General features: G+C 45.8%; 1 protein-coding gene across 5 annotated transcripts; it reads right to left on the bottom strand.

The window, feature by feature from the left end:
• Positions 1-243: 243 nt before the first annotated feature.
• Plaat1 (phospholipase A and acyltransferase 1) lies at positions 244-17,571 on the bottom strand. Of its 5 annotated transcripts, none has more exons than XM_006974467.4 (4): positions 17,433-17,571; positions 7,724-7,862; positions 4,933-5,198; positions 244-490 (listed from the first exon to the last, which is right to left on the bottom strand). In XM_006974467.4, the coding sequence occupies exons 2-4, from the start codon at positions 7,860-7,862 to the stop codon at positions 392-394; spliced, it is 504 nt and encodes a 167-aa protein (XP_006974529.1). In that variant the 5' UTR covers positions 17,433-17,571; the 3' UTR covers positions 244-391. The 5 variants fall into 5 exon arrangements, with proteins under 5 accessions (XP_006974529.1, XP_015848785.1, XP_006974530.1 ...); XM_015993299.3 differs by lacking the exon at positions 17,433-17,571 and adding an exon at positions 16,860-16,931; XM_006974468.4 differs by lacking the exon at positions 17,433-17,571 and adding an exon at positions 16,330-16,539.
• Between the last annotated feature and the right edge of the window lie 1,268 nt (positions 17,572-18,839).

Genomic DNA, 18,839 nt, shown 5'->3' with positions numbered 1-18,839 from the left:
GAATATGAATTTAGATGTTGGCCCTAATAACTGTCTTTCAGAAGCGTATGTAAATGGTTCTCCACACCTCTGGCAAAATAGCTGTCCCTAGGGGAAAGGAAAGCAATATTTACAGCAGAAGATAAAACGTGATCTTGATTTTGTTAAGAGCCTCAGCTGGCCCCATCAAAAGGCAACCGCTTTGTGTTCACGCTGCCCCAGCGAGTCTGTACTAGTGGGGAAAAACTTTTCTTGTCTCAATGATAAGATTAAAATCAGCAAGCAATTTATTACAGAGTCTGCCATCCATCATGGGGACCGGGAGAAATAATGATGCGTTCAAAATAAGTATTCACCCCAGAATTTCTGTCTCCTCGCAGATTCCTTCAATTTCAATCTCTTCAATAAGCTGCTAATATTTTGTTCTTTGTCTCTTTGGGAACAAGCCGAGGAACGTGAAGATATCGATAGCGGCCGCCACAAACCCAATGGTGCTTACTGCTCGGTTGGCCTAAAAGGAACCAAGAAACAAAGAAACAAAAAAATCTTATTCTAAAGATGTTAGTGTTCACGTGAAGCTTTGGTTTCTTTCCTAAACCAAAGATCTATTATAATGAATGTATTTAAAGTCCAGTGCCAAGGTAAAATAAGATATATATAAAGAGAGACAGGGTTTCTCTGTGCATATCTCTGGCTGTCCTGGAATTCACTCTGTAGATGAGGCTGACTTCGAACTCACAGAGATCAGTCTGTCTCTGCCTCCCAAGGTCTGGGATTAAAGGTGTGCGCCACCACACCAGCTACAATTTTTTTTTATAATTATGCAAAAGATATAATTTATTTATTTTTTATAATTATACAAAACACGTAGTTTTCTATTCTTGACAGTCATCATAAACATAGGTCCTGGTTGCTCCTCATAATCCTCTGGTGAGAGAGAGAGAGAGAGAGAGAGAGAGAGAGAGAGAGAGAGAGAGAGAGAGAGAGAGAGAGAGAGAGAGAACAATGTGCTCTTCTGCAAAACTTGGTAGGCTGTGAGTAAATGGTTCTTTTGCCCAAAATCATACCACCAAGATGTTTAGATGTAAGTCAGAGCTTCACAGATGCATGTTCTCCCTCCAGCAGCCTCTATACAGTTTGATTTGTACACGAGTAAGGTCAGTAGGTGTGTGTGTGTGTGTGTGTGTGTGTGTGTGTGTGTGTGTGTGTGTGTGTCTAACTAAAGGATGCCTATTACTCAAATAGTCCAGGAGTGTGATCGGAGCTAAATAACTATAAACTCTTATTTGCTAGATATGTGCTGGCCAGTCTGTGTCAAGCTGACACAGACTAGAGTCACCTGCGGGGAGGGGATGTCAGTAGAGGAATTGCCTCCATCAGATTGGCCTGTGGGCATGGGGGGGGGGGCAACACCGTCTCCATTGACGATGGATGTGGGAGTGCTCAGTTGACCATGGGCAGTGCCAACTTTGGGCAGGAAGCCCTGGACTGTAAAATAAAGCAAGGTGAGCGAGCCATGGAGAGTAAGCCAGCAAGCAGCATTCCTCTGTAGCTTCCGGTTTGACACCTGCGTGAGTTCCTGCCCTAGCTTCTTGTGATGATGAAATGTCTCCTGTAAGCCGAAACAAACCATTTCTTAGCCCCAACCTTAACCCTAAAATTAATCCTTAAGTTGTGCTTTTGGACAGTATTTTATCACAGGAAACTACGAGTCAATATTAGTCAATTACCATGGTTTTTTACGTAGACAGAATTGGTTTTCATACAGGCAGAATAAGCCATTCTCAAACTCAATTGTCTATAAAAGAGTTCAGATGTTCATGGCCATTAGAGTATTAATCATCATCGTGGTGAGGGCAGCTAATGAATATTCATGGTTTCCATGGCACTCGGCTAATATTTGCCTTGCATCCTCATGGGTTTGAGTGCAGTTTTATGACTGAAAGGTCATAGTAGGATGCTTTGGAGACAACACGTTAGTCTCCAGCACTCAAGAGTCAAGGCTTTCAGAGGAAGCAAAACCTTTTCCTCAAATGTCTGGGGACTGGTCTAGCATCTGGAAACCTGGCCAAGCTCACTGTGGAGAGCTCCCTCTTCCTAGGTTTTTTTGTTTTGTTTTTTTTCCCATGGAGCCTCCACTTACATATTTCTGAAGCTCTGTGCTGTCTCCCTCACTGACGCTTCCCTGTTGCAGGAAAGTGGCAGGACAGAGGGCTGTGCAGGCTCCATGCAGTGACAGCTGGGCTCGCTTTGTTCTGCCCGGAGTCAGAAGGGACCAGACCCACAACTGCGACTCCTTGTCTTTTCTAGTCAGCTTTAACTACCCGCTTGACACGGCTTAGAGTCACCCGAGAGGGGAGAACAAACTGAGATATTCCCCAGACTGGAATGGCCTGTGAGCTTGTCTGTGCGGTCTTGATGAAGCCGGGCCCAGTCGACTGTGGGTGGGCCCATTCCCTGAGCAGGTGGTCCTGGGCTGCCTAAGAAAGCCAGCCAGGTATACGCCAGCCCACGAGCCAGGAATCAAGTAGTTTCCCCTTGCTGTACTGCTTTGATGTGAAGTAATTTCCTTGATTGGAGATAATGTTGTATCCAAGAGAGTGCAGGACTGCCTCAAAGTACCTGCTTGATTTCCTGCTCTGACATCCCTCAGTGGTGGACTGCATCTATAAACTAACTCTTTCCTCCCCTAAGATGCTCCTGGTCCTTAAAACAGAATGAAAGCACAGCTTTGCCTCTGGCCAGTCCCCAATTGGTGGAGAAAAGAGTCATGTGAACAACCTGGTCTGCCTGAACAATCCTGCTTTCTTCTGCTATTTTACTTTCATGTATTTGGTTGTCTTGTGCTTATTTTATTTATAATTCAGCATCACTACTTAAATTTTTTGCCAAAAATATCAAAAGGTAACCATGTAGCATATCAAGGGAGATAAATGCGCACAAAACTGTGTACAAAACTGAGTACAAAAAAAAAAAAAAAAAAAAAAAGCAGGGCGGTGGTGGCGCACGCCTTTAATCCCAGCACTCGGGAGGCAGAGCCAGGCGGATCTCTGTGAGTTCGAGGCCAGCCTGGGCTACCAAGTGAGCTCCAGGAAAGGCGCAAAGCTACACAGAGAAACCCTGTCTCGAAAAACCAAAAAAAAAAAAAAAATGTCATCATAATCAGTGCTCCACAGTTACCTATCACCTCCACAGGTTTCTGACAACCATCTTCCTTGATTCTGTTGTTTTGGTTTGGATTTTTAGTTGGTTAGTTAGTAGATTTATCCTTTTTTTTTTTTTTTGGCTTTATTGTTGCTATAAGGGCATTTAGCCCTAAGAGCTACCTTCTTGGAAGAAATAAATATATAAAAAATATATTTCTAATAAAAGCACAGGCTTTTCAGCCATAGATACTATGTTACAGAGTAGATCTTGGAATTGATTTATTTGGTATAAGAGAAATTTGTTTTCTTTGACCACGGCCCTGCCCCAGTTGCAGAAATTATATGAATCAATATTATTTGCTGATGTGGTGAACAAATTAATCATTACCAAAGACCCCGTAATCTGGTTATGTCTCACCAACAGCCAACACCTGAGGAATACGCCAGGCAAGCCTTCCGTGGGACACTATACATCCCAAGCATAACACATGCTCTTTATTGGGGTAAATAATGTGCCACTTAGCTGGGTAATTACCAATGAAGCAGATGGAACCTATTTCCTAACAACAGCACTAGTTCTCAACACAAAGACAAAGAGGAATTTGTGTGTGGCCTCTGGCTTGTGGCTTAAAAAACATACATATTATTATCTGAATGAACATCCACTGTTAATGTACTTCCTGATGGGAACACATGGCCAATTTCCTAAAGAAAATACACATATCTTTTCCTCGTGTTCTGTCTCCCACTTGTCTGAACTCAGTTCTGAGAAGAAAGGAACCTCACTTCGTAGAAGGTTGTTTGATAGCTATTCCCATCTTTAGAAGGAACAGGAAGCCTTGAGTAAGTTTGGATTATTAAAATATGTTCACGTTTGGGTATTGTTGTCTGAGTGGCAGTCTCCTTTTAAAGAAGCAACTTACTGGAGGTTAATAGTTTTTTAAACCCTTTGGGCCATTTAAGTTTAAAAAGTAACATGTTTGTATGTATGTTGGACAAAGAGGGCCTCCCTTCTCACAGTTTTATTCACTCACTCTCTTGCGTCACCCTAAGGATCCTTGGGACAAGTCCGCAGAGATGGACTCCCACTGAGCCCAGGACAGGCCTAGTAGAGGCGAGGGAGGCAAAGGTTCACTTTGTCGGGAATCCGCTATGATACTACAAAATAGTGCTGGAAATCTACGAGGCTGCAAGTTACGCTGGAGTCAGTTAATGTCCTAGAAGTCATTTAGAAGCTCGAGGAATCAAACAGCTACTTAAAATCATAACCATTCATTGAAAACTAGTATTGTAAGGAAACAGGAAACATTTACCAAGCCATCAAGGCACGGCATTGGGTGGCCGCTATTCCCTACTGGAGAAGAATCTACAAATTAACCCCTCCTATTCATCTTCCCTTTTGCTACATTATTTTCAGTACATGGCGTTGACGATTTGAGATTGCTCTATGGGGGTGTAATGGAGAAAACTGTGCCTAAATGGAGTCGATAAGACTGAGAGGAAGCTATGGACTTGATTCTGCTTTGAGTCCCTTCTAGCCCAAATTTCAAGCTGTCCAAGTTTCAGTCCGTTCACTAACTTTCTGCATTCTTAGCAGTGTCTTTCTCTGCCCTTCAGTCTTTCCACATTTTCTTATTGTTTGCCTTTTGGGGGAAGCCTAAAAGCTTTATCATAACAGGTAGGATTTTCTCCACACCAGCTTCCCATGCCTCCTGAAAAACAAAACAAAACAAAACAAAACAAAACAAAACAAAACAAAACAAAACAAAGAACCAAACCAAACCAAACAAACAAACAAAAACCTCACCTGATCTGACACTCCTTCTCCATAGCGGAGCAAGGTCACAAAATGCTCACAGTTGTTGACCAGTAAGTCGTAGGCCACCTCCTGCCCGATCACGAACTCAGACCGCAGTATCACTTCCTCCACGGGGAGAGGCGGGTAGGTCGTGTCGTACTTGTTGTTGACTCTGTACTTGTCTTCTCCCACAACATCCTTCAGAAGCTGCATTTTCACCAAGGCCTTCGTGCTGAACACAGACTTGGCACTTGAAAGCGCTGAAGCAATACCATCTGTGAGGGGAATGTTGGTTAGCGGGGCTTAGTGATCCAGTCCACAGAGTACGGGTGTCATCGAGGAAGGCTGGAGATGCTGGGGACCTTAGACTGACCCCTGCTCCTCACGGGAGAAACCAAAAGAGTTTGATCTTATCCACGTATTCTGTGTCATCGATTACAACACTCTACGAGTAAGAATACAAGTCGCACGAAATTCTCTGCCTGTCCTTGGGGAGCAAGCTCTCTAGCGACTGGCATTATTATGAGATATCTTTGCACACAGTTCTAGCAAGGTATGGATAAGATCATTGCCCAATTTTTCTATTGTTTTTTCTCAGCATCTGAAACCTTCTGACTCTTAGGGGTTACGAGCAGTGTGTTTTGATTCTTTGTCTGCTGATCCACCTAACTGTACCTCTCACTTCTTTATACACTGGCTCTTCCCCAGGTTTTAATGTGAGTCCAGATTTCCCGCTGCGACGCTTGCACAGTCCTGTGAGGAACCAGCTAAACTCCGGCTTTTCTTCCGTCATCTCCTCTGGCCAGCAAACTAACCTTCTAAACCTGAAGCTAACTTTACCAGTAGACACTACGCACAGATGGGGCCCCATGCTATGTCTTACTTGTCTGGACAATCCTCTCTGTTTCTTCTCTTTCTCTGAGATACCTCTCTTGGTAATCATTGCCTCGATGGCCAGGAACCATGGTGTCCAGTCCTGTCATGTCAGCACCAGAGGCTAACAGATGACGCCTCGTGGGTTGGCCTAGTGTGTGGGGGGAACTGGTCTCTCTCTACATGTGCCTACATGCTGTGCAAGGCCATCAGGTTCTTGTAACTAGACAGGTACAGGAACAGATGTTGTGTATACTGATGAATATAGTACTGCTTAAGTGTGGTGTTACATCACATATTGCACTTTAATTAGAACTTTTTAAATATTACGTTAAGACCATCTCCTAAATAGTCAAGCATGTCCCAAAATACGCCTTTTAATGGCTGTTATAGTGGCTTTAGCATCCATTCCACCACTGCCTGTTTCTTCCCCCAAATGCCTGTCAGAGCTGATCACTGTATTACATCTCATTCTCCAGAAAGGGGGTTGTGGCTCACAACGGGCCAATTAAGAGTCCTTCTCCATGATTTCTAGACTCCAACAAACAGAGAACAGATTAGCTCTTTCCTGTTGAGTCATACAACTCTAAGAACGAGAGTCTTGGTTTGGGAACAAAGCCAGGAGGATGACGCCGCCACCCAGAAAGAGGGATGCGACACCTGAGTCTGAAGGCCCTCATGCAATGACCTTCCTAGGCCCGGGAACTTCCGAGGTCAGCCCCACCCTTCCTGAAGTCTCCTCCCATGAAGCCATGGACTCGTCTTTTGGTGGTTTGCTTAAGCGAGCGCCAGCTTTATTTCCGTTTCATGCAACCAGAGAATTCTAACAAGCGCAGATACCTAACACCCAGCGGCTGAATCGCAATGTGCTTAACCAGCCCCCTCCCACTGAAAACGCAGCGACCGTCTCATTTTTAAACCACTGGAAATGAAATTGGTCCCCGTGTCTGAATGTTTCCCTAGACTCCTGTAAGCAAAATGAGATGCAGAGCTTAAGAAATCTTCTCAGACTCCTGTTTTTGTGAATGGCACGATCAGTCTCTATTTCCACTGATAGACTGGTATTCATCTCACTGTCTCCGCCTCTGCTGACGGCTCTCACTGTATCCTTTGCTAAGGAGACAGGCATGAAACCATCGGTCAGTGTCTTCACCCATAACGTGCAGGTGACTACAAAGCTGAAATGTCTGCTCTATTCTTTTGTCAACTGTTGTCAAACTTCCCCCGACTGTGGCGCATTCGCTTTCTCTCCTCTGAGGCACCCATCCTCCAGGTACGCCGCCCGCGCCCCCCCCCCCCCCAGGAACTAGTTTCCTCAAGTCTTTGAAGCTCCACTTCCATTGCTGGTTGCTGCTTCCTTGTAGAAGTTCCCTCACTACAGCACCCCCATCCCCACCCCCCTCCGCCCTCCTGTCTGCCTATATTCAGCACATCCCAAACCACCACCGTCTTCGCTTATTTTTCCACATCCTTCCTAACAGGTCTATAATTTCCTCTTGTTCTCTCCCTCTGTCTGCGAAAATGTGGGCACCACCATGGAGCTGTCTGGATCGCTGTGTAGCCCCGGTGCCTGGACTAGCATTCAGCACATACTGCACAACCTATTAATAGCTGCTGAATTAATTAAAACCACCCACTCGTGTGAGACATAAGAACATGGAACTTAGTCATGTTTGGGGCCAATATCTTCCTCAGCTAGTCATTTGTTTGTAATTAGTGTTTTTTTTTTAAATATAGAGTTTTGTTTTTTTTAATTTAATGTCTAGTCTGTGGAATCTTTTAAATGATGCTTTGATCTTTGAAGATCATTTTCTAAATTACTTGGGATTATTTTTCATACTTTATCTGCTTTATGGTTTTGTCCATGATCCCTTCTAATTTCAAATCAACTATAAAGCTCCCAGGAGCCCCCGGGAACAAATCTTACCTACAGGGGCAATGTTGATAACATAGCCATCACCCAAGTACAGTGCCCAGTGCTGGTAGCCAGGACGGAAGACTTCAATCAAGTCTGCTGGGCGAGGGTTGTGAGGATACGCCAGACTGAAGCAGTCCCGAAACGCCATCTGCAACAACAGGTACAGAGATGGTCTCACAGGTACAACTCACAGAAGGAGAGTCCAAGGGAGGCTTTCACTTTAGCAGAGGGGCGCAGAAATTACTTAGATGACCTTCCCCGGTAAGATGACTCAGACTTACAGTGTGTTTTCTTTGGATGATTCTGTACTTGCTAGCTCTTGCATAGTTCTCTACAGCAATGTTTCCTTACAGGACTGTTCTTTAAATCCAGAATCCATAGTTTGTAGAACTTCCCTGTACTTCAAATTTCGGTAGTATTAAGTATTAAAATACGTCTTGTTTGGAACAGGAAGGAGCCATAAAGGGAAGGCAAAGGTATGTTTGTTTTATTATGCAAATGTGCTAAGAATTACTGCTCTTGCATCCAGTGTGAAGAAGTCGGGGGTCAAGAGTGTAAGATTAGAATTCTTTCAGGCTCTGTGCTGCACGGTACAACTAAGAAGCAAAGGTGTGTGGGTGGATGCTGAACACTGTGAACATTACAACATGTAAGAAATATCTTGTACCACAAAACTCACTCTGCCATTTTATTTTAAGCAGGGACAAGTTACAAGCCAGATGGCTATCAAGCCAGACATTCAGGTGCAATGCAGGCTCTGGAACATTTCTTCCGAGTTCCGAGTGTGCTCTGTACTGTAGCATCTTTAGCTCTGGCTTCCACTCGCTACGTCTCAGGTGTCTTCTGTCACTGTAACCATGACAACCTGCCCCACCCCATCCCTGACTGCTTCACTTGTGATTCCAGAAACACCGCAAGGTGGTCCGCCTCAGAAGCAGACAATTTGCAAGGTGGGGAAGCTCACTGCAGTGATGAACCTTGGCCTGAAACTTCCAAGGTGGCAGCATTTTCTCCTTCTAAATCAATGCCCTTTAGAAGGCGCATATGTTTCTGACAGCTGGTTTTTGTAGAGGTTACACTTTCTGTGTCGTCACAGGACTAGAATAAGTCAGCAAGAGGAAGTGGTGTGCATCTGTCCACAATCAAAGGGAGAATAAATGCCATGTGCATGCTTAGTCTCTACTTGACAGGGCTGCTCCTCACCATCTCACCCTCCTGCAACTTGGCAGACTCCCCACCAATGAAATACGAGTGCTAGAAACTTCAAACTCACCTACATTATGATCGTAATAGCACAGGCTAAGGACTTAGGGATACACCCTTCCTTCCTTCCTTCCTTCCTTCCTTCCTTCCTTCCTTCCTTCCTTCCTTCCTTCCTTCCTTCTTTCCTTCTTTCCTTCCTTCCTTCCTTCCTTCCTTCCTTCCTTCCTTCCTTCCTTCCTTCCTTCCTTCCTTCCCTCCCTCCCTCCCTCCCTCCCTCCCTCCCTCCCTCCCTCCTTCCTTCCTTCCTTCCTTCCTTCCTTCCTTCCTCTCTTCTTCCCTCCCTCTTTTCCTGTCTGTCTGTCTTATGTCTCTGTCTTTCTTGGTACTCTAGAAGTCTGGGTTTTTTTTTTTCCAACAACAATTAATATTGGAAGGGTGCTTCCCTGAATATTTGTGTGCTGTGGGTTAATATCTTCACTCACCACGTTGTCACAGAAACACAGCCAGATGTAATAATCCATCTGTTGAAAAATAACTACTAATGCAATTCTATAGAAGCATTAAGTCTAGCCATCCTCTCAAACATGTTTTAGTCTTACTGAATATAAAAGTTCACAATTTTGTCCCTACTGATGCAGATAAACATACTTTCCATGAGAAGAAATCAGCAAGCCCCCAACAGCCCGCCGAAGTCAAAGCCTGTTCTAGCCAAGTTTTATTAATAGCCACCATTTGAACAGGGAATACGTGGAAATGTAACAAGTTTTTCAAAAACATTATCTCAATTAACTCTATTTAACTGAAAAACCTTCATTTCTATTTGAGTGTATTATGTTATGAGCCCATTCTACAGATAAAAAGCTGTCTTTTCAACTCCAACTTTTTGATAAAACTCCCTGGATTCTACTTGCCACTTGCTGGTTCTACTACTTGGCAGTCACTCAGACAGAGCCTCAACTGCCTCATGTAGAAGACAGACATGTGGATCTCTGAGTTAGCCTGGTCTACAGAGTGAGTTCTAGGACAGCCAGGTCTACACAGAGAAACCCTGTCTTGAAAAACCAAACAACAACCACAAAGACAGATATAACAAGTAGAATGACTTGTTTATCTCAGAAAACTGGAAAGCATTCCTTGGGAATGGGCTACAAATGTTATGAACACCCTGAGGAAACCGGCAGGAGCTACACAGGTGGGTGATAAGACAGTGTTGCTGTTTGCTTGATACTGGACCATGGTTTGTATGTGACTTGGTCCCTGTTCTGTCTCTGAGACATGACATATGACTTTATGGAATGGGTGACTTCACAGCAACGTTTTAATACCTAACGCTCTTCAGTCTCTGACATACAGTCCAAAACCCATCGTATAAAGTGTCAGTGAATTAGCTACACAAAGCCTGTCATAATTCATTGAAAAGAGATGGTAGGACAACAAGTATGCCATGTAAATAACCCCCCAGAAGCTAAGAGAAGAACCTCCATGCTAACAACATGGGAGGGAAGTGTGAGTTCCACCCTGACAGACTCTTACATATTCTAGCAAGTTGGTGCAAAAAGGAACCTCAGATACTAGTCCACCGCTTTCCTAAACTTGGCTTCTGGCATCACAGAACACCTAGCAGTGTAGCTTAAATAACAACCATCAGGTCCAAGTTCAAAGATTTCTTAAGATTTAAAAAAAAAAAAAAAAAAAAAACAAGTGAACTCAGCAAATAATTTCAACCAATGAGAATCATCTGTTATCTTACAACAGATTTTCAAAAATTGGTGCTCGAGTAATTGAGTTATCTCCAGTGGGAAACTATCCCACCACCTCCAACAGACTTCAACTTAAGTTCTACGTCTCTCTCTCTCTCTCTCTGGGAAAATAGGCAAGGGGGAGGAGCCTTGGTGTTAAAAGTTGGTAGAGTACTTATGTTTACTATCAAAAGTATGATCCATAGAATGAAAACTCAATAAACTAGACATCCTCAAAATTAAAAAAAATATTCATAGCACAAAAGTGAAGACAGAATCAAGAGCACATGTAGAACTCTCAGGATGGGACTGGAGAGGTGGCTCAATGGTTTTAGAGCAAGTGCTGTTTGGAGAGGCCTGAGCTCAGTTTCCAGTGTCCTCACCAAATGGCTTGCAACTGCCTGTAATTCCAGCTCCAGGGGATCTGATGCCCCCTTCTGGCCTCTGTGGACAGTGCATTCATGGGCACAAACCCATCCTCACCTCTCCACACACAGAATTAAGAACAACAAATAAGTAAATGTCTTAAAGTTCAACAGAGGAAAAGCAAACAGTTCAACCAGAATATAAGCAGGAGGAATGAAGACACCTTTCATATTTCAGAAATCACACAGATGTCCAACAAGCCGTGTTCATCCTTAGCCATTAGGGAAAGGTAAATCAGTGGAACATTACTGCAGGCCCTTGAGCACAGCTCAAATGGAAGAGAGGGGTGATGTCGGACTCTGGCAAAGATGCGGAGCCATTGGTTCACTGGTTCACTGCTAGGGGCAGTGCAAAATGAATACAGTCACACCAGAAACAGTTTGTCAATGTCTTTACGTTTTTACCTCGTTACCAAGGTAGGATCCAGCAATTGTGTCTTTAAGCACTGACCTTCAAGAAATCAAGTCAAAGAAGACTTATGTTCAACAAAAACGGGTATGCAAGTGTTTATAGTGGCTTTATTCCTAATAACTTCAAACAGCTCAGCTGACCTGCGATGGGGGAACGGCAACAAACGTCTGCGCTCTCTCAAGATTCAAGATGGCTGAAGAGAAACGCTTAATCCGTGGGGCTGGAGAAATGGCTGAGTGGTGAAGAGCACTTAATGCTCTGGAAAAAGACCTGGGTTTCCTTCCTAGAACATACATCAGACAGCTCACTGTAACTCCGGTTCCAGGGCACCAGATGCCCTTTGGTCTCCGCAGGCTTGTAAACTCACATAGGTGCATACACAGAGGCTTAAGTTTAAAAAGTAAATTAATAAACTTTTTTTAAAAAATAAGAGTCCCTTATTTTTAAAAAAAAAAGTCAAAAGGAAATGACCAATAATTACTCCCCCTGTACAAAGACCAACCCGAGCAATCCATGTAGAGATGCATTTAGAGGCCAATGGTAATGACAGAGTACTGGAAATCCTCATGACAGGCTGAAATCTAGTTAAATTCAGACACCATGGTAAGAGAAGCAAAACACTCCAGCATCTGCCACCCCAGCTCCACAGTATGAGTTAGGGGTTCATCCTTTTGGAGGAGTGAGGTCCAAGAGAGAGTTCCAGGAGGCTCCATCCATGTGGGTGCTGATAATCCTAGCTACCAGATAGCCAGTTTGCAGTCCCTTTAGATTAGTAGCCTGAACTCTGCATAGCAGCCTGGCTTTAGAAATGGGTCTTCACATGGCCCTACGGAAGGCCCAGGGTATGGTAGCCAGTACCTATCTTGAGAAGTCAGCCTCTGTTTCCAAGAATCAAAGCATCTCTGCGTGCTCCCTTCTCCCGTATTACACAACCACTCCCTGGCACTGGCCGGGCAGATAGCTGCCTCTTGAATCCAACATAGCACAGCAGGGTGACTGTGGCTAAACCTGCGGGATGCCCTGCTCTGTAGGGGTTGGGAGCTATGACCAGAGGAGATTGGAAGGTGCTGCTGCCTCTGAACACCAGGAGACTAGCACACTTGCTCTCTGAGACCCAGGGTAGAGTTAGCCATGTGTGGATGAGGACAGGGTCAGGACTGAAGGGAGGTATCACGTGGTTCCCATGGCCCTTCTCCCCAAGACCTGTATTCATGTGCCTGTTATGAATAAGGTGGGACGTGAACGCCCATGATTCTCAAACACACGGGGGCCTGATGGGAGGGCCCAGCACAACTCAATGAGTCCAGGCCCTACCTGAGGCATACACTGCCAAATAGAACCTGCTGAGAGAAATGTGGCTCAGCTCTGCCCCTGCCTGGTCCCACTCACGGGCAGGGACAGTCATTGAAGCAGCAGAGAGAAACACTGGAGTTCTTCCTTCTACCCCACTTGTGTGTGGCTGCCATCTGGTCCATTCTGATGTTAATGTTACTAGGACTGGGCAAGAGCACCCCAATAGGAGTGCAGTGGGTCCCACTCTAAGAGTCCTGGCTCCTGAAAGTAAAGGTCCTCACCGGCAGCAGAATACCAATAGCTGGACGGAAACACCAGCATCTGATGGGGCACCAAGATTATAGTAGAAGTAGATCTACGGGGACTAGGCCATGGCCTCTGCTGTAAACATTACACCCATCGGAACTTCAGAAGCATCTCCACTCTCACAGCACATAGAGAGAGTGGGTCTGACACGCTGCCACACTGTGTATCAGGCCCAAACTCGTATGCCATAGCCATGGGAGTTATAGGGGAATGATACTACAATACTCAGCTAGACTCGAAGTCTCCATCACAGAACCCGCTGACACTCCAAGACACGTCTTTAGAAGAAAGCCATTTATCAAGGCTACCCCCTTAAAAGTGGTAGAGACAGCGGACCCAGCCATTGTGCAAGTCTCAATGTACGAGCACAGATCGTGTGGAAAGGGGGCAACGGCCTATCTCCAAAAGAACACGGTAATTCTTAAGCAACAGATTCCTCAGAAATGGAAGTGGATGAAATCTCAAAGGATGATTGCAAAACAATCACAATGAGGTCCTCAAGAACACGGATTCACAGCTAAACGAAATTAGGCAGACGGCGTGGGCTGTGAATGGAAATTCTGCAGAAAGAATCAGGCAGAAATCTTGGAAATGAGGAAGTCAATGAATCAAATAAAATATATAACCCTTGAAAGCCTCAACAACTTATGGAAGGAATAATATGTGAATTTGAAGAGTATATACATCTCTCTCTCTCTCTCTCTCTCTCTCTCTCTCTCTCTCTCTCTCTCTCTCTCTCATCTCTGGTATATCAGATGGTATACCAGAAAAGATTAGAATTAAAGGCGCAGAAAATCTGTCCAATAAAATAATTGCTGAGAACTTTTCCTAAATCTTGAGTAAGATATGAACATCCATGTGCAGGAAGCTTATCTAAAAACAAAATCAAGGTGGGCCAAATACCTGAATATCAGACCAGAAATTCTAGAAGTCATAGAAGAAACCACAAGAGTCATTTCAAGACATAGCCATGGCTAATGATTTTCTGGGTGGGACTTCCCAAAGCATAGGAAACAACAAAAATAACCAAATGGGATTACATAGAACCAAAACCTTCCAAATCATCAATTAAATGTGCAAAGGCATGAAAAAACAGCCTATGGAATGGGAGAAAGTATTTGTAAACTATACATTTGGCAAGGAAGGGCTATCATCCAGGATACATGAGGAATTTCAAAAAACACAGTCCAATAAAACAAATAAATGAAATAAGCTAGACACAAAAAGGCAAGTTCTGCATATTCTTTTTCATGCCGAAGCTTTAAAAGTAAATTTGAAAGTAAAATCATTGACTGGTCCTGGAGGGAGTGGCTGAATTTTACCAGTGTACACTTTACACATATATGGAAATATAACATTTTTAATATGTACAACTAATACTTGTCAACAAAACCTGAATTAACCTCCAGAGAATTTTGTTGAGCAGAAAAAATAAAAAAAATAAAAACATAAGAACAACGTCAGAAGGTTGTATTCTGTAATTCCGGCCTATAACGTTCTTGAAATGACCAAGTTTGAAACTGAGGGGCTGAATGGTGGTTCTTGGGGTTTCAGGAAACGATGGGGGGGGGGGGAGGTGGTGTGGCTGTATGATGGCCAGTGAAAGGTTGGAATGGCGACTTTGCAAGCTGATTAGAGAGATTGGTTGAGTTCATGCCAGGTTTGAAGTCACCCAGGCAAGGAGTTGACAAGTCTGAAATTCAATTTCAAGTCTGTCTTCCTACACCAATTTCATGCCCTTTCACACCATTAAATACAATTAATAATTAATCAGAGGAAATGCTGCTAAAAAAAATATATATATCACGGCCTCTTTCCTGCTTCTCAGAGGTCCATTAGAGGGAGAAGATACGAAAGCGCGAAGATCTATGAACCAGTGGAGCCTTGCTAGGGCGTCTCCATTTCTCTTCTGCCTGGAGGCCTTTCCAGGTGATGCCAGACCCACCTATTAGTTCCTAGAATCAGACCTTGGGCAAAGGGCTATGAAGGTTTACCTAACAGCTCACCTGCACAGGATCAGAGAGAATACAATGCAGACTGACGTGAACGCGGGCACTCAGTCATGTACGAGGGGTTTCTTTTTCAATTACGAAAACGGGCTGTTCTGTTGTTTATTGCCCTATGTCAGATCTATCTGGGGACACATCAAAAGAAGTAAGTGTTCTGCGTTCCTTGAGTATTGTTCAGGTATCTACGAGGCCGCCTGTGTTGAAGGATGGACACCCAGGAGAACTTTACACTGACTACCTCCAAGAATGTTACCCGAAGTGTGAACTGCCATCACGACCTAACACGGGCTTTCCAGTCTCCAGGAGTTTTCCAGTTCCATCTGGATGGTTACCCATTTCCATCCACAACAGGGCTACACTGAGAGTTTTCTGTGAAGTGTTGTTTCTAGACTGCCTTCCACTCCAACCCTGGGGCAGCATGGATCCTTAAACCAGGATTTAACCTGCACCTGAGAGGTTTCATTTGGGGACAAATCCATCCCAAACCATCCTTTAACACACAACAGAGCCATACTGGGCTTTGAATCTTCCTCGGCTCCCTAGTACTGCCTCCATCTTAATCTCAGCCTCCTTTGCTTTATTTCAGATCCAGGCAGGAGGTCATCTTCTGACGCCCCCACTACCCATCCCCTATCATCCCTCAATGTGCCATAATGACACCTCCTGAAATTTCCCTGGTGCCCTCTCTATTTTTCCTCGCCCGTCCCCTTCCTGAACTTGCGTTTGTACCTGGTGTCTGGGGACCTTCTCTGCTTTCCCCTGCAGAGGGCTGAGTCTTGTGTACCTCTAGAAGGCTCAGTTTCTAGAAGAGTGCGTGGCACAAATACCTGCCCGGCAAATGTTAAACAAACAAAGGCACCAAGAACTCGAGACCTGTTCACGTTTTTCCAGAATCTGAGTCATAATCATAGTACTAAACGAATGCCAAAGATAATACCACCACCGTCCACGGTTCCGAGATCTAAGACAATACTGTCACCTATTCGCAGTCAGTTCGGTGAGACCAGAGCTGAGAAGTAGGCCCTGCCCAGCGGACTGAGTTTCCCCGTATCTGCCTCTCGACAGTTTTCCCGTCTTGGAAGCAGATCTCTTTCATCCCCCTGCTCCCCATTTATAACAAGAGGGGCGGCTGGATGAAGTCAGGTGCTCTCTCACCTTTGATCTTTCCGACAGATCAAAACAAGGTTGCTTAGCGCCCAGAGAGCCTCCCTCCCCTCCCCCAACGCACCTCCCTGCTCAATCGGGCTGGTGTTGTCGCCCGGGAGGCAGCGGCGGGCTCCCCGGGCTCTCGCCGGGCTCTCCCGGACCTCGCAGCAGGGCCGCCAGCAGCCCCTGGGCTACCCCATCCGCACCACTCTGAGGCCACCGCCACCGGCCAGGCCACAGCGGCCCTCTGAAGCGTCAACGCCAGCGCCCGCGCGCCGCGCCACCCCTGCTCCCTCCGCGGGTTCCTGGCGCGCGCCCGCCAGCCGGGCGGCTCCTGCACGGCACGGTGGGTCCCAGGCTCCCCTACCCCTTCTTCGTCCCGCTCGTCCCGCCACCCTGGGCACACCCCAAGCCTGGGATCCCCAGATTCTCCGTGCACACTCGCAGGCTGGAGACCCCCCCCCCCCAGATCATCTGTGCCCACTGTAGGCCCGGGCTCCGAAGATTCTCAGCACACTCTGGGGCTCAGGGCTGCCGACGCCCCCATCCCCAACCCGCTCCACCACCACCGCTAGTCGCTCCCTCCACCCTTCGCCTGCGTGGGGACCCTACCTTGGCCAGCCAACCACTGGGCCCTCCAAGCCAGCTGAAGCAGACACACAAACCTGCTCACAGCTCAACCCCAGCCCGGTGCCTGCTTGGTTTCATCCTCCCAGCAACCAGGACCTTCCTGTGACAAACTTTTGTGGTATCAAGCTTTGTCCCTGCTGGGTGTTAACAGTTTTAAGGATGACCTTTGTGCGCAGCGCAGAAATATTTGGGTATAGTCATTATGGATACACAGGATACCACGTCCAAGGTGGATACGGATTCCTTCTGGGCCAAAGGTTTGTTTCCTCTGCCTGCACCCTGAAGAAACATCTAGGTCTTTGATTCAACGACCAGTGCAAGATGGGTTGCTGTAGAAAAAACCCGTAACTCACACACCTGCATGCATGCATACAAAACAGTCCTACTTAGACTGACCCAGAGGCCAAGGGCCAGCGAGGGCACACTGAGCAGCCATGACCCTACCCACACGCCAAAATCAACTTCAGTGTGGGGAGAGACAAGGAGAAAGGGCAAAAGGGGGTCTATCCTCCATCCCCTAGACCTCGGATGCTGCTTTCCCAAGTGAGAAGTTACCTGGCTTGGAATGGGATGGAGCTGGCCTTCATTAAGGACCAGAGTCAGAGTCCCCTCCCTTCCTCTGCCCTGAAGATGTCCTGGATCTAGACAGAAGAGGTCCCTTACTCAGCTTGACTCCTGCCTTTTTAAACCAGGCAGACCAGGCAGGCCAAGACTTCAGAAAAACAGCCATTGAGGTTAAAAATAGAGCTGTGGATGGCGAAGATCCTCTTTCTCCTGGCTTAACAGCGTGCCCAGAAACTCCAGCCAGGGAAGGACGGGCAGACTCGGTGAGCTTTCTCGGAGAACTGCACAGGACTTGGTTTGAAGCTGGTCGTCCTCTAGATCTGTGTCCTGGTATACATGGAATTCAACCCAAACACACCCTCACCCATGCATAACTTAGCGGCTGGATTTGATGTGTTTTGGGGTCACATGGGAGAAATGCCAAGCAGGCAGCTGCTTTCATAAACGGATGAGGTTCCATGATGAGGACTGTGGATCAGTTTTCCTGGATCTGCAGCTCTGGGTCAGGAGAGACGTTTTGGAAACGTCAAGTGGCGCTGTAGAATTGTGAGCCCTTGAGGGGTAGTGGGAGTGCTCTTTGTGAGTTATTGGTTCCCCCCCCCCGCCCCCCAGATTCCCTTTAAATGCATATTTAGTTATGAATCGAATCAGATATGCCCTTTGGGATCTTTCCTCAGCCATTCCAATTGAGTCATCACAGAAGGAGGTGGTGTATGATTTTATACAGGAGAGTTAGCGTGAGCATTTATAAAGCCATCCTGCTTATGAGCTAAATTTATGACGTTTGCCAGGTTAATCTGTTTTCTCTAATCGGACACTTAATCATCCAGCCTCCTCTCGGCATTATGGATTCATGAATGTCAGCGGAGGAGAGCTGCTCAGTCAGGGCAAGATGATAAATTGCCGCTTCATTTTGGGGGTATTTGTGACTAAACGCCTCATAATAGAATTAAGATGAAATAAATCTTGTAATTTCAGTTCTAGATCCCTGCCAGGTGTGGAGAAAATGCATCTGGCCAAAAGCAAATGCAATTCTACCACCGAACGGAATCTACAGGAGAGACAAAGCTTTTTGTGCAAAACAAAATTCTTCCTTCACCTCTGTAGATGGGAGAGAGTTGGTCACTCCCAGGCACTATATGGGTGAATGTAAGTGGGTGGCTGTGTGAGCCATGACCTGAAGCACCGCCCCTAGTGAGGCAGCAGGTAACTGTTACACCTGCCTATGACCTTGAGGTACATGCCCCTGGAAGGTGGCCACTGGGGAACCCTTAAGACCTGGGATGCACATATGTGCTCCTCTTTGCTATCTCACGTTTTTGGATGCTGAGATTTTGGACCACAGGCAGATCAGCATGAAACATAGCTCAGCTTTCCTGGACCCTAGGATAAATCTCC

This window comes from Peromyscus maniculatus, chromosome 12, assembly GCF_049852395.1.
Source record: "Peromyscus maniculatus bairdii isolate BWxNUB_F1_BW_parent chromosome 12, HU_Pman_BW_mat_3.1, whole genome shotgun sequence".
Classification (NCBI taxonomy): Eukaryota; Metazoa; Chordata; class Mammalia; order Rodentia; family Cricetidae; genus Peromyscus; species Peromyscus maniculatus.
Note: the sequence above shows the minus strand (reverse complement) of the source record. Positions and strands in the feature narration are given on the sequence as shown.

Excerpts from the sequence above, each read along its gene's own strand:
- Plaat1 (XM_006974467.4), bottom strand. The coding sequence starts at position 7,862 with ATGGCGTTTCGGGACTGCTTCAGTCTGGCGTATCCTCACAACCCTCGC. Across the intron at positions 5,199-7,723 it reads TATCAACATTGCCCCTGTAG|ATGGTATTGCTTCAGCGCTT; the intron begins GTAAGATTTGTT and ends TTCCCCTCACAG. Across the intron at positions 491-4,932 it reads GAGAAGGAGTGTCAGATCAG|GCCAACCGAGCAGTAAGCAC; the intron begins GTGAGGTTTTTG and ends GGTTCCTTTTAG.